The sequence below is a fragment of the Carassius carassius genome, chromosome 3 (genome assembly GCF_963082965.1).
Source record: "Carassius carassius chromosome 3, fCarCar2.1, whole genome shotgun sequence".
In the NCBI taxonomy this organism is placed as follows: Eukaryota; Metazoa; Chordata; class Actinopteri; order Cypriniformes; family Cyprinidae; genus Carassius; species Carassius carassius.
This window is the reverse complement of record NC_081757.1, coordinates 10,890,969-10,912,807: the sequence shown is the minus strand read 5'-3', so window position 1 is coordinate 10,912,807 and position 21,839 is coordinate 10,890,969. Positions and strand designations below refer to the sequence as shown.

At 37.1% G+C, this 21,839-nt stretch overlaps 1 protein-coding gene across 12 annotated transcripts in view; it reads left to right on the top strand.

The window, feature by feature from the left end:
* Positions 1–113: 113 nt before the first annotated feature.
* LOC132118799 (dysferlin-like) overlaps positions 114–21,839 on the top strand; it is a 73,449-nt gene continuing 51,723 nt past the window's right edge. For 3 of the 12 annotated variants that reach the window (XM_059528667.1, XM_059528666.1, XM_059528665.1), the window contains exons 1-29: positions 2,435–2,825; positions 7,737–7,792; positions 7,923–8,014; positions 9,740–9,845; positions 10,834–10,948; positions 11,095–11,312; positions 12,418–12,546; positions 12,644–12,706; positions 12,803–12,853; positions 13,090–13,120; positions 13,305–13,420; positions 13,513–13,639; positions 13,715–13,818; positions 13,904–13,972; positions 14,053–14,096; positions 14,199–14,281; positions 15,757–15,789; positions 16,079–16,194; positions 16,566–16,679; positions 16,787–16,964; positions 17,743–17,867; positions 17,964–18,070; positions 18,156–18,351; positions 18,740–18,886; positions 18,990–19,121; positions 19,400–19,566; positions 19,663–19,777; positions 19,940–20,045; positions 20,156–20,298. In XM_059528667.1, coding sequence (XP_059384650.1) covers positions 2,732–2,825; positions 7,737–7,792; positions 7,923–8,014; positions 9,740–9,845; positions 10,834–10,948; positions 11,095–11,312; positions 12,418–12,546; positions 12,644–12,706; positions 12,803–12,853; positions 13,090–13,120; positions 13,305–13,420; positions 13,513–13,639; positions 13,715–13,818; positions 13,904–13,972; positions 14,053–14,096; positions 14,199–14,281; positions 15,757–15,789; positions 16,079–16,194; positions 16,566–16,679; positions 16,787–16,964; positions 17,743–17,867; positions 17,964–18,070; positions 18,156–18,351; positions 18,740–18,886; positions 18,990–19,121; positions 19,400–19,566; positions 19,663–19,777; positions 19,940–20,045; positions 20,156–20,298 — 3,177 coding nt within the window. In that variant the 5' untranslated portion in view covers positions 2,435–2,731. Of the gene's footprint in view, positions 507–2,434; positions 2,826–7,736; positions 7,793–7,922; positions 8,015–9,739; positions 9,846–10,833; positions 10,949–11,094; positions 11,313–12,417; positions 12,547–12,643; positions 12,707–12,802; positions 12,854–13,089; positions 13,121–13,304; positions 13,421–13,512; positions 13,640–13,714; positions 13,819–13,903; positions 13,973–14,052; positions 14,097–14,198; positions 14,282–15,756; positions 15,790–16,078; positions 16,195–16,565; positions 16,680–16,786; positions 16,965–17,742; positions 17,868–17,963; positions 18,071–18,155; positions 18,352–18,739; positions 18,887–18,989; positions 19,122–19,399; positions 19,567–19,662; positions 19,778–19,939; positions 20,046–20,155; positions 20,299–21,839 lie in introns of those variants that run through there. The other 9 variants (XM_059528671.1, XM_059528673.1, XM_059528672.1 and 6 more) reach the window with 5 other exon arrangements.

The following is a 21,839-nucleotide window of genomic DNA, read 5'->3' as shown; positions in this document are numbered from 1 at the left end:
AACTTCCCAAAACTTGTGAGTCACGGTTGCTTTAACAGGTGCTGACCAAAAGTCTCCTGTCCCTTTAAAAGGAGCTGCAGACTGTGATTGAAAGGGCAGTGTGTATATGAGTCAGGGGGTTTAGAGCCAGCTGTGTGTGAGTGTGCCGGGAAGTAGGGCAGCAGCACACCAGCTACAGTCCCATCAGACTGCTGTCCTGTGTGCAGTCTTTGGCAGAGCTTTACTCTTTTTCTTTCTACCTCTCCTTCCTGTCTTCTCTTTTCATTTTCTGTTCTTGGAGTGAAAACCAGACTGTTTCTCTGGGAATTATTTGGGATCCGGACACACCCCCAGTAGTCCATCTCTGGGACCACAGTACCCTGTATTGTGACTTACAAGTGTTACTAGCTGCGGATTCTTCCCTTATCACTGTCCACCCATGCTGCGTGTGTTTATTCTGTGCGCCCAGAACGTGCTGACGCATGATGAGGACATTAGCGATGCCTACTGCACTGTCACTTATGAAGGTAAGAGTTTTTTATGTAGAATATGTTGCAGAGAGCTTTTCTAAATTGCCATATTCTTTTTCTGCATGATCACATTGATTCTCTTCGCTCACTGTCTTTTTGTCAGTCTTTCTACTTTCCACATTCCATCCAGCGGGCTATTATTGGAAAAGCAGTTGCAGTCTCTCTCTCTTGTGTATATTTATGGGTGTCCTGTTGCACTTGGAATATGTGTGTGTGAGAGAGTGCTGCTGATCTACTTATACATATATGTATGAAAATAGAAAACAATTATTAACAACTGTAATTATATTTCACAATATAATGTTTTTCACTGTCATTTTGAACAAAAATTCATCCTTGGTGGGCATAAGATACTTTTTTCAAAAATATTAAAAAAATCTCACCAACCCCAAACTTTTGAATGGTAGTATGTCAGATCCTGAATGCTCAAACAGCTGGCTGTTTTAATATTTTCTCATATTCAGGTACTTGAGTACATTGACCTGAAATTTGCTCAATGTTTATCTGCAACAGATATGCAAGCTCGGTCACCCTCAGGGTTCAAACCCTTAGTGTTTCTTGAGGAATGCAGTTTGTTTGCTCAATAGAGGGCTTGTCATTGCTGTAGTCATGAGGCAATCATATACCAGCAAGCAGAGATGTCTATGTTAAAGTACTTAAGTAAATCAAGATATGAGATCAATACAATACAGCATTACCTTCCATTACATCCATTCAGTGATGCATTTTTATGCACTATTATGAGAGCATAGTCTTGTGTTCTCAGTTCTACTGGATTGCTTTGTATATAGTTTTGTTGCTGCGCATTTTATTGCTAAGGCTTTGGAAGATGTAACAAAAAAGGACATTGCAAATCACAATAAACCAACATTTCTTTACATAAAAATATTTCATTTAAATACAGTAATTCACATATTAATGATCCAAAATTTAGCTAAATTTCCTGTAAATCATTCAAATAGGCATCTTATACAGCCAAGTGCTCAAAATTCAGGTGCAATGCTTGAAAATAGCCTGACTAAATTTTGCATGCTCTGACCCATCTCAGTCCCTATCAAAGTATATGGTTGTAATTGCTGTGTAAATGTATTCATGCCACCTTTGAACAGCAAGAAAGAGTTTGTGGACAAACACCTGCATGCCTCTTCAGAAGCGCTTCTGTGTTTCACCTTTGCAGTGTAAATTTGGCATCATCTCATTTTAATCTCATCTCATTTTTTTACGACAGGATGATGCAAGCTTAAAGGTGAAGTGTGCAGGCTAGCATCAGCAGACTGTATTGCAAATATAAGGCCTAACTTATGTGAACATTCCCGTCATCTGTCATTGGTGGACAAACTGAAGCATCTCGCCCCAAACTCATACCATTGGCTGAACGACAGTTGCTGTGTCAGGCTGATTAGTAGGCTCTCAAAACATAAAATCAAAACTTTAGAAGTCAGCGAGATGTGCATTCAGGCTTCAGAAATCTGACCAAGTCATGGCAGTAGGTGGTGCTCCTCGCCTGGAAATGTCATCTAACAGGAAACAAGCCTACACAGAGACCACAGCAGAGACTCTTATAGTACAGTATATTATCACAATAAAATAAAACTGTGTAATAACTAACGTTTGTAAGTTCTAAATGAGTGGATTTTGATGTTGGTAATTACAGGTGCCATTAAATCCCAAAATATCTTTTGCTTACACTAATTGTTACAAGATGTTGTTCTTACAAATCCACTGCATTATACAAGTTTTTTTTAAACGTAAAGAGGTTTTATATTCATTAATGTTTTATATGTTAATTAAAAGACTGTAGAGAAAAGATGGATGAGGAGAGAGGAACAAGCTGCAGGAAATGTTTAAATTTCCTCTGGAGTTATGGGCTGGGTCACTGGAGAGGAAAGTGTGGTCCACACTAAGTTTGGCTTCGTAAGTTCCTACATGACAGTCTCTGTGTACGCATGTGAGAGAAGACTGTGAAACACATTTATCAATTTGGACGCCTTATCAGGGACGCAAACAGAAATTGATTTTCAAGATTGTGGTTGGTTTGTACAACCCCCTGATACATTCCATTCTGGATGCCACACTCATCTTCAGCTTTGGACCTAAAGATCACAAGACACGTTTATCTTCAGAGCAACCTTTGTGAAGGTCCTGTCAGGATCTGTCTCTCTTTTGTGGTCTGATGGTAGTTTGGCCTGCTTCTTGTTGGAGACTTTGGGCATCAAGGCAGCATGTTGAGTTGTTTTCTACAGAGGGCGACCAATCTGAGAAATGTAGAAAAAGGGGAGAGGCATAGTGACCCGCTTGCTAGCATCACTTTTAGAGGTAAGAGATGACATCAAAAATGTGGTTGTCTATCCAGCTGAGGGCATGAAAAAGTAGGATCAGATGCAGATTTCAGTATTTGAGACTGTTCGGTAGATGAGTGCTATTTGTTCGCAAACCAGTATAGTAAAAATGCATTTGTTTACTAACATGAATAGTATTTTATGTAAAGTAATTTCACTTTTAAGTTCAAAGGGACGTTTTTGACTGGTTAGTCTGATTTTTATTGTTGAAAGGTACAAAGCAGATTTCTGCCAATTGACGGTGGATCATTAAATTAAATTAAATTAAATATAAATTTATGCATTTAGCAGATGCTTTTATCCAAAGCGACTTACAGTGCATTCAGGCTATCAATTTTTACCTATCATGTGTTCCCGGGGAATCGAACCCCCAACCTTGCGCTTGATAGCGCAATGCTCTACCAATTGAGCTACAGGAACACTATTTACACTATTTACAGCTAATAGCAGAGTGATCATATCACTGCAAGATGCTACATAATCTAGATTTATGGATAGATTTGAGCTGGATGAATTATTTTTATAAGTTCTTGCACTGAATGAATGAATGTGACGGACACTTGTTTTAGACTGCCTCACAAACTGAGTGGCAGTTCCTCTCATTGTTCATGTTTCCTGTTCCAGCGCAGGGATGTACAGGAACATTCGTTTGTGAGCATGTGGGATTGATGAGCTAGATGTGTTTTTGTGTACTGAGTTTCCATGGCAACAAAATACTTTTCTTCCTTTAATCATCCTATTTGATTGTTCAAATAATCACAAAACAAGAACACATATAATTAAGATATAATTACTTTTAAGCTATTGAAAATTAAGTGAATAAGGATGTAGATTGTTTTGGGGACTTCATTTTGCAGGATGCTCAGAGTGACAATGCAGTTCCTGCCTTGTGTTATTTAGCAGATCACTAGTGATCATTATCCTGAACAGAAACCAGAACAGAGATTTCTAAATTTCAAGTGAAAACTTATTTTTTCAAAATCATTTTCCCTCAAAGAGAGTAGTTACTATTATTTAAATATTATCATAGCATTTATTTATATTTATTACAAATATTTTAGATTTCAGTTGTACTTGCTTCATTTGAGTAATTTCATGTTTGTACAACCCGAATTCCGGAAAAGTTGGGACGTTTTTTAAATTTTAATAAAATGAAAACTAAAGGAATTTCAAATCACATGAGCCAATATTTTATTCACAATAGAACATAGATAACGTAGCAAATGTTTAAACTGAGAAATTTTACACTTTTATCCACTTAATTAGCTCATTTAAAATTTAATGCCTGCTACAGGTCTCAAAAAAGTTGGCACGGGGGCAACAAATGGCTAAAAAAGCAAGCAGTTTTGAAAAGATTCAGCTGGGAGAACATCTAGTGATTAATTAAGTTAATTGATATCAGGTCTGTAACATGATTAGCTATAAAAGCTTTGTCTTAGAGAAGCAGAGTCTCTCAGAAGTAAAGATGGGCAGAGGCTCTCCAATCTGTGAAAGACTGCGTAAATAAATTGTGGAAAACTTTAAAAAAAATGTTCCTCAACGTCAAATTGCAAAGGCTTTGCAAATCTCATCATCTACAGTGCATAACATCATCAAAAGATTGAGAGAAACTGGAGAAATCTCTGTGCGTAAGGGACAAGGCCGGAGACCTTCGACCGTGGTCTTCGGGCTCTCAGATGACACTGCATCACTCATCGGCATGATTGTGTCAATGACATTACTAAATGGGCCCAGGAATACTTTCAGAAACCACTGTCGGTAAACACAATCCGCCGTGCCATCAGCAGATGCCAACTAAAGCTCTATCATGCAAAAAGGAATATGTGAACATGGTCCAGAAGCGCCGTCGTGTCCTGTGGGCCAAGGCTCATTTAAAATGGACTATTTCAAAGTGGAATAGTGTTTTATGGTCAGACGAGTCCAAATTTGACATTCTTGTTGGAAATCACGGACGCCGTGTCCTCCGGGCTAAAGAGGAGGGAGACCTTCCAGCATGTTATCAGCGTTCAGTTCAAAAGCCAGCATCTCTGATGGTATGGGGGTGCATAAGTGCATACGGTATGGGCAGCTTGCATGTTTTGGAAGTCTCTGTGAATGCTGAAAGGTATATAAAGGTTTTAGAGCAACATATGCTTCCCTCCAAACAACGTCTATTTCAGGGAAGGCCTTGTTTATTTCAGCAGGACAATGCAAAACCACATACTGCAGCTATAACAACAGCATGGCTTCGTCGTAGAAGAGTCCGGGTGCTAACCTGGCCTGCCTGCAGTCCAGATCTTTCACCTATAGAGAACATTTGGCGCATCATTAAACGAAAAATACGTCAAAGACGACCACGAACTCTTCAGCAGCTGGAAATCTATATAAGGCAAGAATGGGACCAAATTCCAACAGCAAAACTCCAGCAACTCATAGCCTCAATGCCCAGACGTCTTCAAACTGTTTTGAAAAGAAAAGGAGATGCTACATCATGGTAAACATGCCCCGTCCCAACTATTTTGAGACCTGTAGCAGAAATCAAAATTGAAATGAGCTCATTTTGTGCATAAAATTGTAAACTTTCTCAGTTTAAACATTTGCTATGTTATCTATGTTCTATTGTGAATAAAATATTGGCTCATGTGATTTGAAAGTCTTTTAGTTTTCATTTTATTAAAATTTAAAAAACGTCCCAACTTTTCCGGAATTCGGGTTGTAATAAAAAAATATATATTATTATTTAGCTTTTCAGTTAGTAAAGGCAATGTAACCTTTCTAATTTCTGTAGATTTTTCTTATCTAATATTTTATTTTATTTAAGTTTTATTACAATTAACAATCCTTTTAGTTAACGACATTGATTTGTTCATTTGGTTGTTCATCCGTTCATTTTTTCCTCTTCTTATTTTTATTCCATTTTCTTCATTACATTAATTTGCATTATGTTGGAAAAATTCCCTAAATCCCCTTATCTGTGCATGTTATATCTTGACATAAAACAGTTGTGAATTTCCTCTATGTAGTGTATCATTACTGAGGGTCATCTCTTTTTCCACCTCTTTGTCATGTGATGAAAAGGCTTCCTCTCATTCTGACAGAAACAGATACTGAGTCACTCTAACCACTCTATAAACAATTACACTAAACAATTGAAGGGAAATCAGGTATTCTGGCCTTTATTCTAGGTTGAACAAAGAGTAGGTCACTGCATTAGACACATCTGGAGGTCATCTACTTTTCTTATCTGTTTTTCCATTTAGTTCCCATAACTCGTTAGATATGCATTTTGGGTTTTATTTTCAGACAGCTTCCATTTGAATCGCAATTAGTCTGATTCCATAATCAGAGGGATCTTGTGTTTATATGTGTGTCTTCCTTTGTATGTGAATGTTTAAGAGAGGGGGTGAGACTGGAAGACATAAATTAGCTGCAGTAAGTGTTTTTTTTCTTCGGGCACGGTATCAAATACCATCTCCATTTATAGACATCACAGATGCAAATTATCCTCCCGGTCCAACTGCCAGAGTCCTTAATTTGAGCTCTGAGTAAGCAATAATACATGCAGACTTTGCAAGAGAGAGAGATACTGCATGAGAATTTGACTGACTATGTGCAGACGGCAAGTGTTTTTAAAATGAAAGGTATTGACAGAAAAAGGTGGACTGTTAGTATTGCCGACAAGACAACCAACAATTCTGTTCAGTCTGATGTGGCAAAACTGAAACCGTATCAGTATCAGTATCTGTATCTGTATCTGTATCTGTATCAGTATCTGTATCTGTATCTGTATCTGTATCTAGAGATCCAGTTTATGTTTAATACAAACTGAATGCATGTATTTGGACTGGGCCAGAAGCTCTAGGATCTCAGTCTTGTTATTTTTAACTCATACTTATCAAAGCTTCGGTTTCCTGGCTATTTCTCAAGTTGTATCCACCCATCGACTACAATCTGATGTGTTTTGAAATGCACCCTAAATAAAGCCCAGGACTTTGAGGGTCACGGTTAAGAACATTCCAGCCAGTTTCCGTCACATTCTGGTGGAGGATGTCATGGCATGCCAGTGTTTGTCTTTATCCTCCATCTTTTGTTGTCCTCTTCTGGCTTGTGCAAAGGTTTTCAGGCTCCAGGTCTATTTTAGTCAGGTAAAGAGTGTGAGTGTAGGCCTATATGTGTCAAAGGAGCTTGTTCTTGCTTTATTCACATACCTCATTACATCTAAAACCAAAACAGGAAGATAAGCAGAGCTCCTTCCTGAAACACTCTATAGCGTGACAGACCAGTGGTGATTTGAATGGGTACACCATGATATTGGTAGCTTATTTGTTTGTGCATGCTGCTACTGTTTGTAGCACAAGGTCTAAAACTTCTTGAAATATGTGTGTCTGCTCATTAGATAGGCTGTGAATTGTCCTTCACCAGTACAAGCCTAACCTGTGTCCCTGTGGAAATCTTTCATCTGTATTTATCAGGTGGAAGTTAGTACCCATTGTCACTGAAAACATTTTCATCATGGATTTACTGGAGGCCAGCCACTGTAGAATATTACATCAGACACACTGTCCTCGTATGCCCTGTTCTGATAATATGTTTCTGTTTTAATTTTCTTTTTTCCAAATTTGATTAAATAAATATTCATTTTCCTTACCTGCAACCCAGATCTAGACCTTGTGAATATGTCAGGAATGTAAATAAACTAATAAAGTAAATAATGTTTTTGTAACATTAACCGCACACTGCCACTACTAGGCCTACATAACACCACTGAGCAAATGAATAAATTCTTGCTGAATAAAAGTGTTCATCTGCTTGCAAAAAAACTTACTGGCCTCAAACTTTTAAACTTTAGTGTATATTTCATGGAAAACTCAGTTAAAAAACACTAACTGTATTCTTTCTTTTGTTGTAGGGACAAAAAAGAAGACCAAAGTCATCAAAAATAATGTCAATCCTGTCTGGAATGAGGTTGGTTAATCACTTATTATATCTAACTCACAAACATTAATTAACCACTACTGTTACTATAATGAAATTTATAAATGTTTTGCCAATACATGATTCTGTCCCTTTCTCATCCCTCTTTTCTTTCTCCCAGGGTTTTGAGTGGGACCTGAAGGGTGTCCCTTTAGATTCTGGAGCAGAGCTTCATGTTGTGGTCAAGGACCATGAAAAAATGGGCAGAAATAGGCAAGTCCCTTTTCTCGTTTTTGTACTCTCATTTCTTACTTCTCAGTCTCATTTTTAATTTCTTACTACTTCACTTCTATGTTTCTTTTTCTGTTCATAAGAGTGTACTGTATGTGTCCCTCAGAATATTATACAAAAGCAGCTCCTCTGCCAACATGAAACAATTGCTCAACAATTCAGTTGTTGTAGAATTTATGGAATGCAGCTTTGTTTAAATGACTAGGGTCATTAGTGTGGAACGTGGTAAACATCCACTTCATTTGCTCTGCGTTCCCATATTCTCCTTATGACCAATAGTAGTTCCTTACTGGCCTTTCGCTTTATCCAACCTCTAAGAAATTATTTAGAACATACTAAATGTGCTTTTAGGTAATTTTGTTCACCTAAAACAGTATTTAATGTCAACTTAATTTTAATTTAAAGTTTTTAAATTCAAATAGTTAAAAAAAAAACTATCACATTAATATTTTTTTGATTTTAGTATTTATTTCAATACAGCATCCCACTCACACATTTACATTTTTAGTTTCTAAGCAATAGAAGGTCATCCATGCTTGTATAATAACTGTCTACCTACAAGTTTGGGATTGATATGATTTTTTAAACGTTCTTATGCTCATCAAGGGTGCATTTAATTGATAAATTGATTCATTTAAAATAAATGAATTATATTTGAATGTAATTTGAATTGTAATTGTAATAAACACATGATCGTTCAGATATCATTACAATATGCTAATTTGGTGCTCAAAAAGTTTTTCTCAATATTATCAATGTTGAAAACAGTTTTGTTGCTTAATATATTGGTGGAAACCGTGATTTTTCCAGGTTTCTTTGATTAAAAGAACATTCTGTAGAACAGCATTTATTTGAAATAGAAATGTTTTGTCACATTATAAATGTGTTAACTATCATTTTTTATCCATTAAAAGCATCTTTGTTAATAAAAGTATTGATTTCTTTAAAAAAAAAAAAAATCTTACTGACGCCAAATTTATGAACAGTAGGTTATATCCAAGCATGCACTGCTTTTGCTATGGTTTCCAAGCTACTGTATTGTTGCCTTTAAAACCTGGTACCAAAAAATGTGTTAAAATGTCTTGTTCTCATTGTGTTTGAAAAAAAAAAGGTTGTCACATTTAAGTGTAGTGAAGTTTGAATTTCTGCAGTGAACAGTTTATTTTACAAAAACCGATATGTTTCAATGGACTAAATTAAAACATTTACATCAGTACCAGTGATCTTCATGCCAAAACATTGTTATTTTTTTATTTATGTTTCGTCTGTTTACTAGTCGAATAAGCACACAAATAAATAACAGAGATGAATATAAGAGTCAGTAAATGCTATATTAGCATAACACACTTGAATATTGGGTGAAATATCATCAGTATAATAAAGGAATAAAGGGCTGTAATAGGAGAGGAGGGAAAGAAAAGGAAGGAAGAGGGGAATTCCCACAGGAAGTTAGCAAGGGTGGTTTGCCATGTCTTCTCTTTCCTTTAAAACCTTATCTGAGCCTAAGAATGAAACAGAAGAACAGTAATTTTTAGAAAAGCTTGCCAGACAGTGAAAAATCTGTCATTCAGGGTCAGATGCATAGTCATGTGTCACAGTTGTTTAGCTTAGTAACAGCATGGCTGTGTGTATTTTTATTTCTTGGCATTAATCCTCATCTTGAAATAGCATGACAGTTGTTAAATAGCCCTTTGTGTATCTTTACAGGTTTCTCGGGGAGTGTCGGGTCACTCTTCGAGATGTGCTCAACTCTCCAAATCTGGCTGCTACTTTCACTGTGTCCTTGGTAGACACCAAAAGAAACAGCACAGGGGTGCGTTTTATCTGTTTCTCACTGTTTACACTGACTTGAACATCTATCAAATTAACTTTCACACTCACAGATTGAAAAATGTACAGCTTGGACCTATCCTGTTGGTGGCAACATCCCACCTTCATGTCTACTACAGTCTGCACTTCCCTTCTCCGTACTGAAAAGAATATTTTCCATCATAAATTCACGTCATCCTTGTCCCACATGTAATTTAAGAAATACTACAAGGCTTTGTCTTACACCATAGTGCCACTTCCTGGCATTGTGTGTGGGTATGCATGCGTGTAGGTTGACGTTGGGTGATGGAGAGGGAAAGGTGGAGTTGGTTTTCTTAGCTCCTTTGCATCCTTGTTCTCTTGAAATAGCTGACTCCGGAAATAATTTCAGGAAAGTACATTATAAGGTATCACCCTGACGCCGGTCTAATCTCAAAAACAACTTTAGCATGCAACTTTTCTTTCCCACCCTTCCCAAAAAACTTTAATAGTAATTTCAAAATAATTCAAGTATTTTCAAAGCAATTTCACATTTAATTTAGCAATGTTACACAAATACAAAATTCTACAAAGGGGGAAAAAGGGTATATATATATATATATATATATATATATATATATATATATATATATATATATATATTAAAAAAAACTGGTATACTTGCAACAAAAAGAAAAAGCATGATTAGGTGCTTAACATCTTCAGAGTTAAGTAAGGTAAAAAATACAAAATACAGATAAAAATATACAGTAAACAGTATTATTTTGAAATATAATTGAATTATTACTTTAATGACATCAGTCTTCAGGGTCACATGATCCTTCAGAAATCATTCTAATATGCTGATTTGCTGCTCAAGAAACATTCTTTATTCTTATCGACTTTGAAATCAACTGTGCAGCTATGTTTTTTTCTAGAGGTAGATTTTTGTTGCATATTTTCACATTGCTGTTGCATGATTTCAGATCTTAAGTCTGTGTTCTTTCTTTCAGGCCACAGTTACCCTGCAGGTTTCTTACATCCCTCCTCCAGGCATGGCTCCCATCTTCCAGCCTCCTCCACAGCCAGAAGCCCAGCACACGCCAGTAGAGCTAGACACAGTTACAGGTCAGTGTGCTAACATTGAATATAGCTTCCCTTCATACACACATGTACTGCAAGTGCTTTATTAAAGGATGCTTTAATTTAATAACACTAATATTTGTCAAATCAGGGCTGCATCAGATAGTTGTTTATAACTTGTGTATATGTAGTTTTCTCATTGGACACTATGGGCGAGGAGGACACTGAGAGCATGCTGATGATGGAGGTGGCGGAGGAGCCTGAACCTGTGCCAGGGCCCCTGGGTCAGGACACTGGGGCCCCTACAGCACCACCCAAAAAGACCCCACCGAACATTAACCACGGCCTTAAGAAAAAGAAACGCAACAGCAACAAAATTCCCCTGTCTGACAAACCCCAGGACCTCCAGGTGTGTGTATATGTGTATCTCTGTATGTGTGTGAATGAATCCACAACTTGCCCACTCATTTTTTTTGTGTATTTCTGTGATTATGCCACCACGAAAATGGCTTGAAAAATGGTAATAAGTAGATTAATAGTGTTTTCTTATTGATCGTACAGAATGGACTCCCTAATTATATTTATCTGAATTGAATGTCGAACCCTGTCCACTTAATTTAAATGTGCTATTATTTTCATTCTATGCTTCTGCTTTTAAAATAGTGCCACCTTGTGGTAATACAAAGTAGGTGGAGTATGTCAAAAATGTATTTTGCCTTTAAACTCGTTTATTTGCTCTAGGCAAGACAGTATGCGCTAACATCTGAGCATTGTTTTCTAGAATAGATCCAAGAATAACAGAAAAGCATATTTAAGCTATTGGTTCTCATCTCAGCTGAACGATTTGTTGAGAAAAATACTAAATTATAAATAAATAATAAAATCCAACTAACTAAACAACCTATAGTTAAATGGAAAAAAAAACAAATACCTTTAGTAGGAAGGAGATAAGGCTTCGTTTATCTTTTATTACTGATGTTAAAGGCTGTGCATCTATTCAGACTCTTTGTACAAATAAATTTGTCATTTGGCAGATTCTAACATGGAGATGAAAGTGAAAGTGAAGTGACATTCAGCCAAGTATGGTGACCCATACTCAGAATTTGTGCTCTGCGTTTAACCCATCCAAAGTGCACACACACAGAGCAGTGAACACACACACACACTGTGAGCACACACCCGGAGCAGTGGGCAGCCATTTATGCTGCGGCACCCGGGGAGCAGTTGGGGGTTCGATGCCTTGCTCAAGGGCACCTAAGTCATGTTATTGAAGGTGGAGAGAGAACTGTACATGCACTCCCCCCACCCACAATTCCTGCCGGCCCGGGACTCGAACTCACAACCTTTCGATTGGGAGTCCGACTCTCTAACCATTAGGCCACGACATGACCTTGATAAATTATATTAAGTATGATAATAAAAAGAACAATACTAGTAATGTTTATATAGATGGGCAATAGATGTTATATCAAAAGAAAAGTTTAAAAAGTGCTAATACTGTATGTTAATATTAGGTACGGCTGCGCATCATTGAGGGAAGGCAGCTCCCTGGTGTTAACATTAAACCAGTCGTCAAGGTCACAGTTGGAGGACAGACAAAGAGAACGCGCATCAAGAAGGGCAATAATCCATTTTTTGATGAGGTAACTATTTATTTTCCCACTGTTTAGTTACTGGGGGAATACAAATCATGTAAACAAATTCAGATAACGCTTGGTAAATGTTATTCTTTACTTTCAGACTTTCTTTCTAAACTTCTATGAGAAACCTTCAGATCTTTTTGATGAGCCTATATTTATAACCGTAAGTTCTGTTACTGTCCGAATTAATGTAGTTGATGCTATTGTTTGCATTTAACACAAACCTTCAGTTATCATCTCTATTTCTGTTCTGTTCAAGGTATTTGACTCAAAGTCACTACGGAAAGACTCAGTCATTGGAGAATTCAAGGTAGAATTGCTCTTATTTCTTATTTTTCTTCCCTCTTAATCACCCTTCTCCTCTTAACCATTGTCCTCTTTGATGATATCTTCTTGAGTTCCAGGATTTTTTTTATTTTGGTTTTCTTTACTGGTTACAGGCATGTTTTTTCCCCCTCTGATCTCTCATTTTCAAAGCGCATGTGTCTGTTATTTCAGATTTCGCTAATAATAGTGCTAATTTGGTTTCATTGTTTTGTCTTTCAGCTGGATGTTGGCATGGTGTATAATGAACACCGTAAGTACCACATAGTAATAATGTGATATTAATTGCTCATTTGATTGTGTCTCAGAACAAACAAACCTTGGACCTCGACAATGTTTTGAATCTTCAGTCAGACTGAAATTCAATTAAGCATGTTGCCTTTAAAATTGAAGCCATATTTATATTTAGCATTCTTTTTTTCTATTCCACTGAACAGGACATGCTATTCTCAGGAAATGGTTGTTGCTGGCAGACCCTGATGATCTTTCTGCAGGGGCCAGAGGCTATTTAAAGGTCAGCCTGTTTGTGCTGGCTGCAGGTGATGAAGCGCCGGTAAGTGAGAGATAGATAGAGCGTGATCAAGCATTGAACCTTATTGTATAGACTTCTCTCATTCTTTTGAAAACACCAATGCTGTGTGTCAGATGGATAAGAAAGAGGGTCTGGAAGAAAAGGAGGATATAGAGGGGAACCTGCTGAGACCAGCTGGTCTCACCTTGACAGGAGCCACATTTACCCTCCGAGTGTACAGGGCAGAAGACCTGCCTCAGAGTGAGTATCACACACACTTGTGTGTAGACGTGCGTTTTTTGTTTCATCTCTTAATCTGCTTTTCTCCTCGGACAGTGGATGACGCTCTTATGGATGGTTTCAAACAGTTCCTTGGTTTTGAAACTAATCGAAAGAACCTGGTGGATCCATTCGTGGAGGTTAACTTTGCAGGAAAAACGGTACTTCTGATTTCATAATTAGTTTAATCATGAGGTATCCATAAGTTGCTGAAAAGGTACTGATATTATATTTTTATATCTCTAGATCAGTAGTAAGATTCTGGAGAAAAACGCCAATCCTCAGTGGAACCAGAGCCTCACTCTGCCTATTAGGGTAAAGGACAAACACTCAACTCACAGAGCTACATAGCAAGTCCTTCATTAGGTCTATTAACAGTCTGTTTTTCACTCCAGTTCCCATCCATGTGTGAAAAGATGAGGATACGCATTTTAGATTGGTCAGTTCAAATTCGAAAATAGCCACCATATGTTAATATGGATTGTTTAATTTGTGATAAATTGTTTTTATCTTCTATCCTTTCCTATTCTGATTCTTTCAGGGATCGGGCCAGCCACAATGATGTCATTGGCACTACACACTTATGTATTTCCAAAATCTCAGCCCCTGGAGGAGAAATTGAAGGTAGGCTGTGCTTTGTGGCATGCAAATGGTTGGTTCAACTCTGTTGTTATATTGTAGTATCAAATCTAAGGGGCTCCTTAGGTCATTGTCCTGCTTTACACCTTTTTTACACTCTATACCAGTGGTTCTCAAACTTTTAGACTCCAAGGTCACCCACTGCACAACAATACATTTCAGCATGCTAGAAGTTTTAAAAGACAAATGTTGTCTGAGGTTCCCGATTTTTCTTACCAATGGTTTTTAATGATATTTCCAGTCAATTTACTGGATAAGGATTAAGGATACAGATTTTTTAAAATAGTTCTTATTCACAGTTTCTACCTGATATAATATTTTAGAGCATGGCATAACTAGAAAAATGTGTATTCATTGTAAACAATTTCCATTGAGTTTTAAGATTTAATTCATTTTCATGATTTTTTTAAATTAAAATCAGACTTTTAACATTAGCCTACTTCATCCAGGTTTGTTTTAAGGCAGTATAAACTCTGGTTCTTGAAGGAGGAAAGAAAAAAACTGTTGTTGAAGGGGTACATTTTAGTGTTTTTTTGTGTGTGTGTGTGTTTTGATTTTTATGCTTATTTCAAACCTTGACATCACTTTGGAAGTTTGTTGAGGGCCTCTAAAGGCCCCGGCCTCCTGGTTGAGAACCACTGCTCTACCATTTAAAGATTATATGATTCATTATTTCTGCACAATTAAAAACATTAAACAGAACTGCTGAACAATATATATAGATATTATAGATTCCCAGACCAAAAGCTTAATACAATCAGTCCTTCCCAAAATTCATATCATTGGCAAAACCACAACTTGACACCTCGATTCACTCAAGTAAACAGCCGTGTCTGTGCCACAATGATTGCCAGTTGTAATTATTTGTAGTCTCTGTCTATTTAGTTAGTATAGGTAAAAGTAACTTTGGTATCAGATTTTTCTTTTCTTTGTAGTTCAGTTCTTTCAGTTTACAATGTTGAAAGTCGTTTCATCAGTTCAATATTGTGCTGGTTCCAGTGTGACACTAATCCTCGTTTGCTTGCTGATTTGATGTTTTGATTTTGTATATTAGTAAGAAACTGGCTGTGAATTGAAAGTAGAGAATGAAATTAACATTGCTTTTTGGGGAATGTTGTGTAAAATTGGTTTGTATGCCCTAATCTGAATTAGATGCAAGGATGACAAAGCACTTTTTTTTTCTTTAGCATTCGTGCTATTGCCAGGGAGGCATGACAGTTCAGGTTTATTATGTGGCTTGGTTGACAGAATTGTAGTGTTGCATTGCATTGGTTTCAGTATGTTAGCAGTTGGTTGCTGGTTTCACCATCTTTTGTGAGTGAGTTTGAGTTTGGTGTGCTATTCTAACTCCGTGCCTGGTGAAGACGTGATTTAATGCATGAGGTTGTATAGCAAAAGAGCTATTTTCACTTATCCTATCCTTATTGTGTCTCAACATTTTTATTTCTCTATGCACTCAGATGAGTTTCCTCCCAGGATCTCCCACGACATCAGTATGTGTGTCTCTCTGAACTCAAATCTGTGTGCTATCCTTCCTATAGATCACACCTATGTCAGGTTAAGCCTTACTGTGTGTTGGGCTGTAGTACTTGCTGTCTATAGTTTTATTCGATTGGCCTTTAGAGAAGTTGTCTTCTATGACTAAATGGAAATATATTTGCCACTTAATTTATCTCAAGAAGCAATTTGGTCATTTATATGTACATACATTTTACTGCTTCTAAATGTGTAGGTGACCACTGTGTGTCTAATTCTTGCTGTTCTCTATTTAATGTCAATTAGTGGATGACAATATAGGCTTTCTTCCGACATTTGGGCCCTGCTACGTCAACATGTATGGGAGCCCCAGAGAATTCACGGCCTTCTCAGACCCACATGAGGTATTAAACTTTGGAAAGGTGAGATTTACTTTCTCTATATATACATGTATGTATGTTTGTATGTGTGTGTATATATGTTTTTGCATAATCAAATAATTTTTACAGATATTTTTACGATTCTAAATATAAGAATGGTTTCACTAGATTACTGTTCTTATATTAAACCTTTGTATTATGCATGCTTTTTTCTATATTCATATTTAATTTGTAGTTATGCCTGGAATATGTAATTCCCCAAATCTAAGTTGGAATAACTTGGAAAGTAGCATAACATACCCCATGCTCCTTCATATGATGACTGACTGCAGTTTTATTGCCTTAACAATGCTACAGAATTGTAACAATTTTAGAAATGAAGTTGCTATGTGTTTGATTTTTTTTGGACGTAGGGAGAGGGTGTGGCCTATCGTGGACGTTTGCTGTTGGAGGTCATTACAAAGCTGTCTGATCAGTCGGAGCAAAAGACTGTCGACATACACCCTGATGACCTGCTGGTGGTAGAGGTGAGATCAGTTCCTCTGGCTGGGTTTGGCACCAGACGTTGGATTATGTTACGCAGGATGGATCATTCAGAAGAGGTGAAGGACCTCTGTTTTATTGTGTCATACAGAAATTCATGCGGAAGAGGAAGTTCTCCCTGTTTGCTGCATTCTACTCAGCCACTCTTCTTCAGGATGTGGATGATGCCATTCAGTTTGAAGTCAGTATTGGCAACTACGGCAACAAGTTTGACAACACCTGTCTGCCTTTGGCCTCCACCACTCAGTTCAGCAGGGCCGTGTTTGATGGTGAGAAACCACATAATGATTTATACCTGAATATGTTCAGATTTTAGTTAGTTAATATTTTACACGTCACGTAAAACATCTAAACTTTGATTTCACTTTGAAGTAGATATTTGTAGCACTTGTTCTTCTTTTAGGTTGTCTGTCTAAATATTCTTTAAGATAAATTTGAATCCATAAATATTATTATCTTATTAACTTGGCACTTTTGATGGGTAAATATATACAATTTTCAAATGTTTGGAATCTTTTTTTTTTTTTTTTTAATTTCATGAAACAGCTTATTCACCTAAAATGCATAACATTTTACTATGTTCAAAACTGGTATAATGTTAAACAGGATTTGTTTTTCAAATAAATGCTGTTCTTTAGATATTTATATTCATTAAACTATCATGAATCATGAAACATGTATCACTGTAACCACAAAAATATTGAGCAGCAAAACTAGTTGATGATGTTTTTTGAGTCCGTTTTACAATCATAAGAAGAAATCACATATAGAACACGTTTATTTATATTTGACTGTTTTTACTGTATATTTAATAATATATCAGAGAGGACATTTGAACAGTATTGCATATCTATACAAGTAAATGGAAAAATGCAGAGACCTGTGTGATTTTGTGAACAAATAGTTTGAGATTGAAAAGATTGAAGCTATATATTATACAATGTGCCCAATAATTTTTAATATTAAATTGTTATTTGAGTCACATTCACTCAAGCATCTGTCATGAATTCCACTGTTTTATATGTTTTCCATTGTACTGTTATTTAGGCTGCCATTACTATTATCTGCCATGGGGAAATGTGAAACCTGTGGTGGTCTTGTCTTCAGAGTGGGAGGATGTCAGCCCTCGCATAGAGGCCCTAAACATGCTGCTCAGCATAGTCGACCGATTGGTGAGAAACAGAACCATCTAAGATATGGCTCCAATCAACACATCAAAATATATTAAAACTGTATAACCTAATATTGGATTTCATTGTTCATAATAGGAATCAAACCTGGAGCAGGTACAGCTGACGCTCAAAGCAAGCAGTGATGAACAGGAAGTGGAGCAGAAGGTTGTCCAGCTGCTTGATGATGTCATTGCCGACTGCAGGTGCAGATGTGCTCTAGTGTTTTGTGAAGTTGTTTCGCATTCACCATAACAAATTAAAGCACTCTTGTGTGTGTATGTGCTGTAGTGAGGAGCTCCCCACGTTGGATAAATGGCCCTGTGTGACTGCGCTGGATAAAGCCCTGAGGAATCTGCGTAAGATTAACATGCAGCAAATAGTGCAGGCAGCACTGGCGCTCAAACACGGACCAGAGACTGAGCTGAGTGCAGTGCTGGAGCAGGCGGAGGACTGGACCCAGAGACTACGCCACCTATCTGAGGAGGTGAAGTGCTGTTTCCACCTGCTATAAAGATGTGTTTTCATTGAACAAATCACAAGTGGTCAGCCAAGATGGACTTACACCTGGTGTTTAAAGGGATAGTTCACCAAAAAGAGAAAATTCTGTCATCTGCTCACTTTCAAGTTTTTCCAAACCTATATGAATTTCTTCTGTTGAACACCGAATAAGATATTTTGAAGAATGTAAACAAACAGTTGACGGTAACCTTTGACCTCCATTGTTTTTTTTTCATACTATGGAAGACCGTGGATATCATTAACAGTATTTTTATACCAGGTGTAAAAAAATTTTTTTGACAATTCTGTGCTACTTACTCCTGGTTCAAATAGTAACTCGTAGTAAAATGAAAAATAAATTATTTTTCTTTCAGCCCCAGAACAGTCTGCCAGATATAATAATCTGGATGCTTCAGGGAGACAGACGAGTGGCCTACCACAGAATCCCTGCCCATCAAGTTCTCTTTTCCCACGGTTACTGCGGAAAGCACTGTGGTCAACTTCAGACGGTTTTCATGAAGGTAAACACAGGCAGAGCACACACTAATGCTACCGTACAAATGATGACTGGAAATATAGGGGCGCTGATAAATCTCTCTATCTCTGTGTGCAATTTGTGCTCAGTATCCACAAGAAGACGGGGGATATAGTAAGATCCCAACTCAGCTCAGGGTCAAGGTGTGGTTCGGACTAACTACTGATGTCAAATCCTTTAACCAGTTTGCAGAGGGCAAACTCTCTGTGTTTGCAGAAACGGTGAGTGGGCAGCTACCCACATGCAACTTTAACAAATTATTTAATTTTTTCACCTATTGCAACTTTTGCTCTTAAAAATACATTTTTACACGACCATGATATTACAGTTTCATCATATTAGAATAATTTACCAAAGATCATGTGACTGATGGTGCATTCAAAATTACATTTTATAACCGAAAACAAATTGTAATAATATAACTATTTCACTGTATTTTCAAATCAGTGCAGCCTATACTTTGTTCAAAATCCTACTGTGATTTTATTTTGATCTACAGTATGAAAACCAGACTAAATTGGCTCTGGTGGGGAACTGGGGTACGACGGGTTTGACATACCCCAAGTTCAGTGACGTGACTGGCAGAACCAAACTCCCAAAGGAGAGCTTCAAACCCGCTCCAGGATGGAGCTGGGCGGGAGACTGGTACATCAGCCCAGAGAAAACGTGAGTACCATCTTATCATTATCTGTGATATCAGCATCATTAAACACCCTTTGAATCTGCATAACATGGATTTGTATTTATGCCCATGATGGCCAGATTGCTGTATGACACTGATGCGGGTCATACAAGCTTTTTGGAAGAGGTGTTTGAAAATCAGATGCGTTTGCCAGGAGGACAGTGGATTGGCATGCCGGAGGGGTACACAGATGTGGTCAGTGTGTGGTTGTATCATAACAAAACTGTACCTTTAGTTCACAGTGTTATTCATGAGTTAATAGTTAGTCAAATGGTATTTAAAAAATACTTTAAAAAGTGGACTAATATGTTGGCAGGAACTAACCTTTTTGGTCTCTTTGTGTCCACTGGGGGGCAGAATGGAGAAAAAGCGGTGCCTAAAGATGAGATCGAGTGTCCCCCCGGCTGGGTGTGGGAGGATATTGAGTGGAGCGAGGACCTGAAGCGTGCAGTGGATGATCAAGGTATGGAAACTCTGAGAATCCTTCCCTGCACACACATGCGCCACTGACTTATGAGCTTCCTTATTTTTTTATATATTGTGCCTTTACAATAAATCCTTTTCTACCTGTAGGGTGGGAATATGGAATAACCTTCCCTCCAGACCGCCGACCAAAGTCCTGGGTTCCATCTGAGAAGATGTACCACACCAACCGCCGGAGGCGTTGGATCCGACTCCGCCGGAGAGATATGCAGAAAATGGAGGCGCTCAAAAAAGTACATCAGTCATTAGCCAAGTGTTTGTTTTCAGTCAGAGAAATAACAAAGTTTCATATTGACTGCGATAAACAAAAGAGGAATCTTGGCTTCGTTTTCTCTTTGAATTGTGGGGGATTCTGGTAAAGCTCAGGGTGGCGTGACATAAAAAGCTCTGTGTAGTCTCAGGAGGTCTTCCCCGTCCCTAAACACATCTGGTGAGAGGCAGATGGAGCTTGAGAGGACACCTAATTAATCATGCCATCTGAGAATAATCTGAAATCAATCCCACACCTCTAATCCACTTGGCAGGAAAACCTGGGTCCAACTATAAAGTCCTGCCGCAAATATGCCTAATGTTCATCATCTGTGTGAGAGTATGTAACAGAGAGAGAGAGATAAAGAGTTTTTTGATTCATTCTGTGAAAGTCTTTATCCAATTAACACTTTGTTAATAAACATCTAAAAAATACATTTTTGAGATCGGATGATATGTTTTGGATAATAATAATGATGTTAGACTGAAGAACATTAACATATTAGCTTTCTAGAGTCAGAGAGAATAGAGTTGGGCCTCATTCATGAGACACGGGTGGAAGAAATTCAGTGTTAAACCATTCATAAATCCATTCTTACATAAAATGTCACATTCACTTCAATGAGACAGTTTACATAAGAATGGTTTTACGAATTATTTACACAAATTTGTTGCATGAATGAGGCTAAGTGTGTTTATATTTGGTTCTGCACAAGAAACAAGTAGGACTACTACAAGTGAATAAAAAACTAAGAGAAAAAAATGTGTGAAAGAGTGGTTTGGGTACAAAAGGTGGTTAAGATTATATTATTTACTATTAAAAATTAAGTATTTGGAAAACCAAATAACGGATAAGAATATATTAATACACTACTTTTCAAAGTGTGGGGTCAGTAAGATTTTTTAAAATATTTTTAATTAAACAGTAATGTTGCGAAAAAATATTACAATTTAAAATAACTGTATTATTTTTCAAATATATTTTCAAATGTATTCCTGTAATGGCAAAGGTCATAGGTTCCAATATCTGCTGCTCATGAAACATTTCTTGTTGAGATTGTAAATATCTTTACTATCAGTTTTAATTAATTTAACAGAAAAAAGTACTGACCCTAAATTTTTAAACAGTAGTGAACATTATTTATGCAGTGATTATTACATTTTCCTGCAATGCTGCAAATTTGACTCGTGTTCATTAATATTGAGTCTTCATCCTAATCGTAGGCAGTTTTGTCCTAATTTCAAGCATGTATCCATCTATCATTTTAGAATTTAATAACTTTTGTTGTAAAATGTTTTGCTTGAAAAGATAAATAATAGCAATAATTAGACAACTTAGATATTTGATTAAATGCACTATCATACAGTATATTTTTAAGTGTCTGAATGATTTTTAAGGTCACTGTGAGTTGAATCAGTTGTCCTCATGGTGGCACTCTTCAAGCACAGATTTCAAAACATTTGTCTAGTCGTACTTCTCATCTTTCTACTCTATTAGATAACTCTAATTCCTCACTAATCCTTT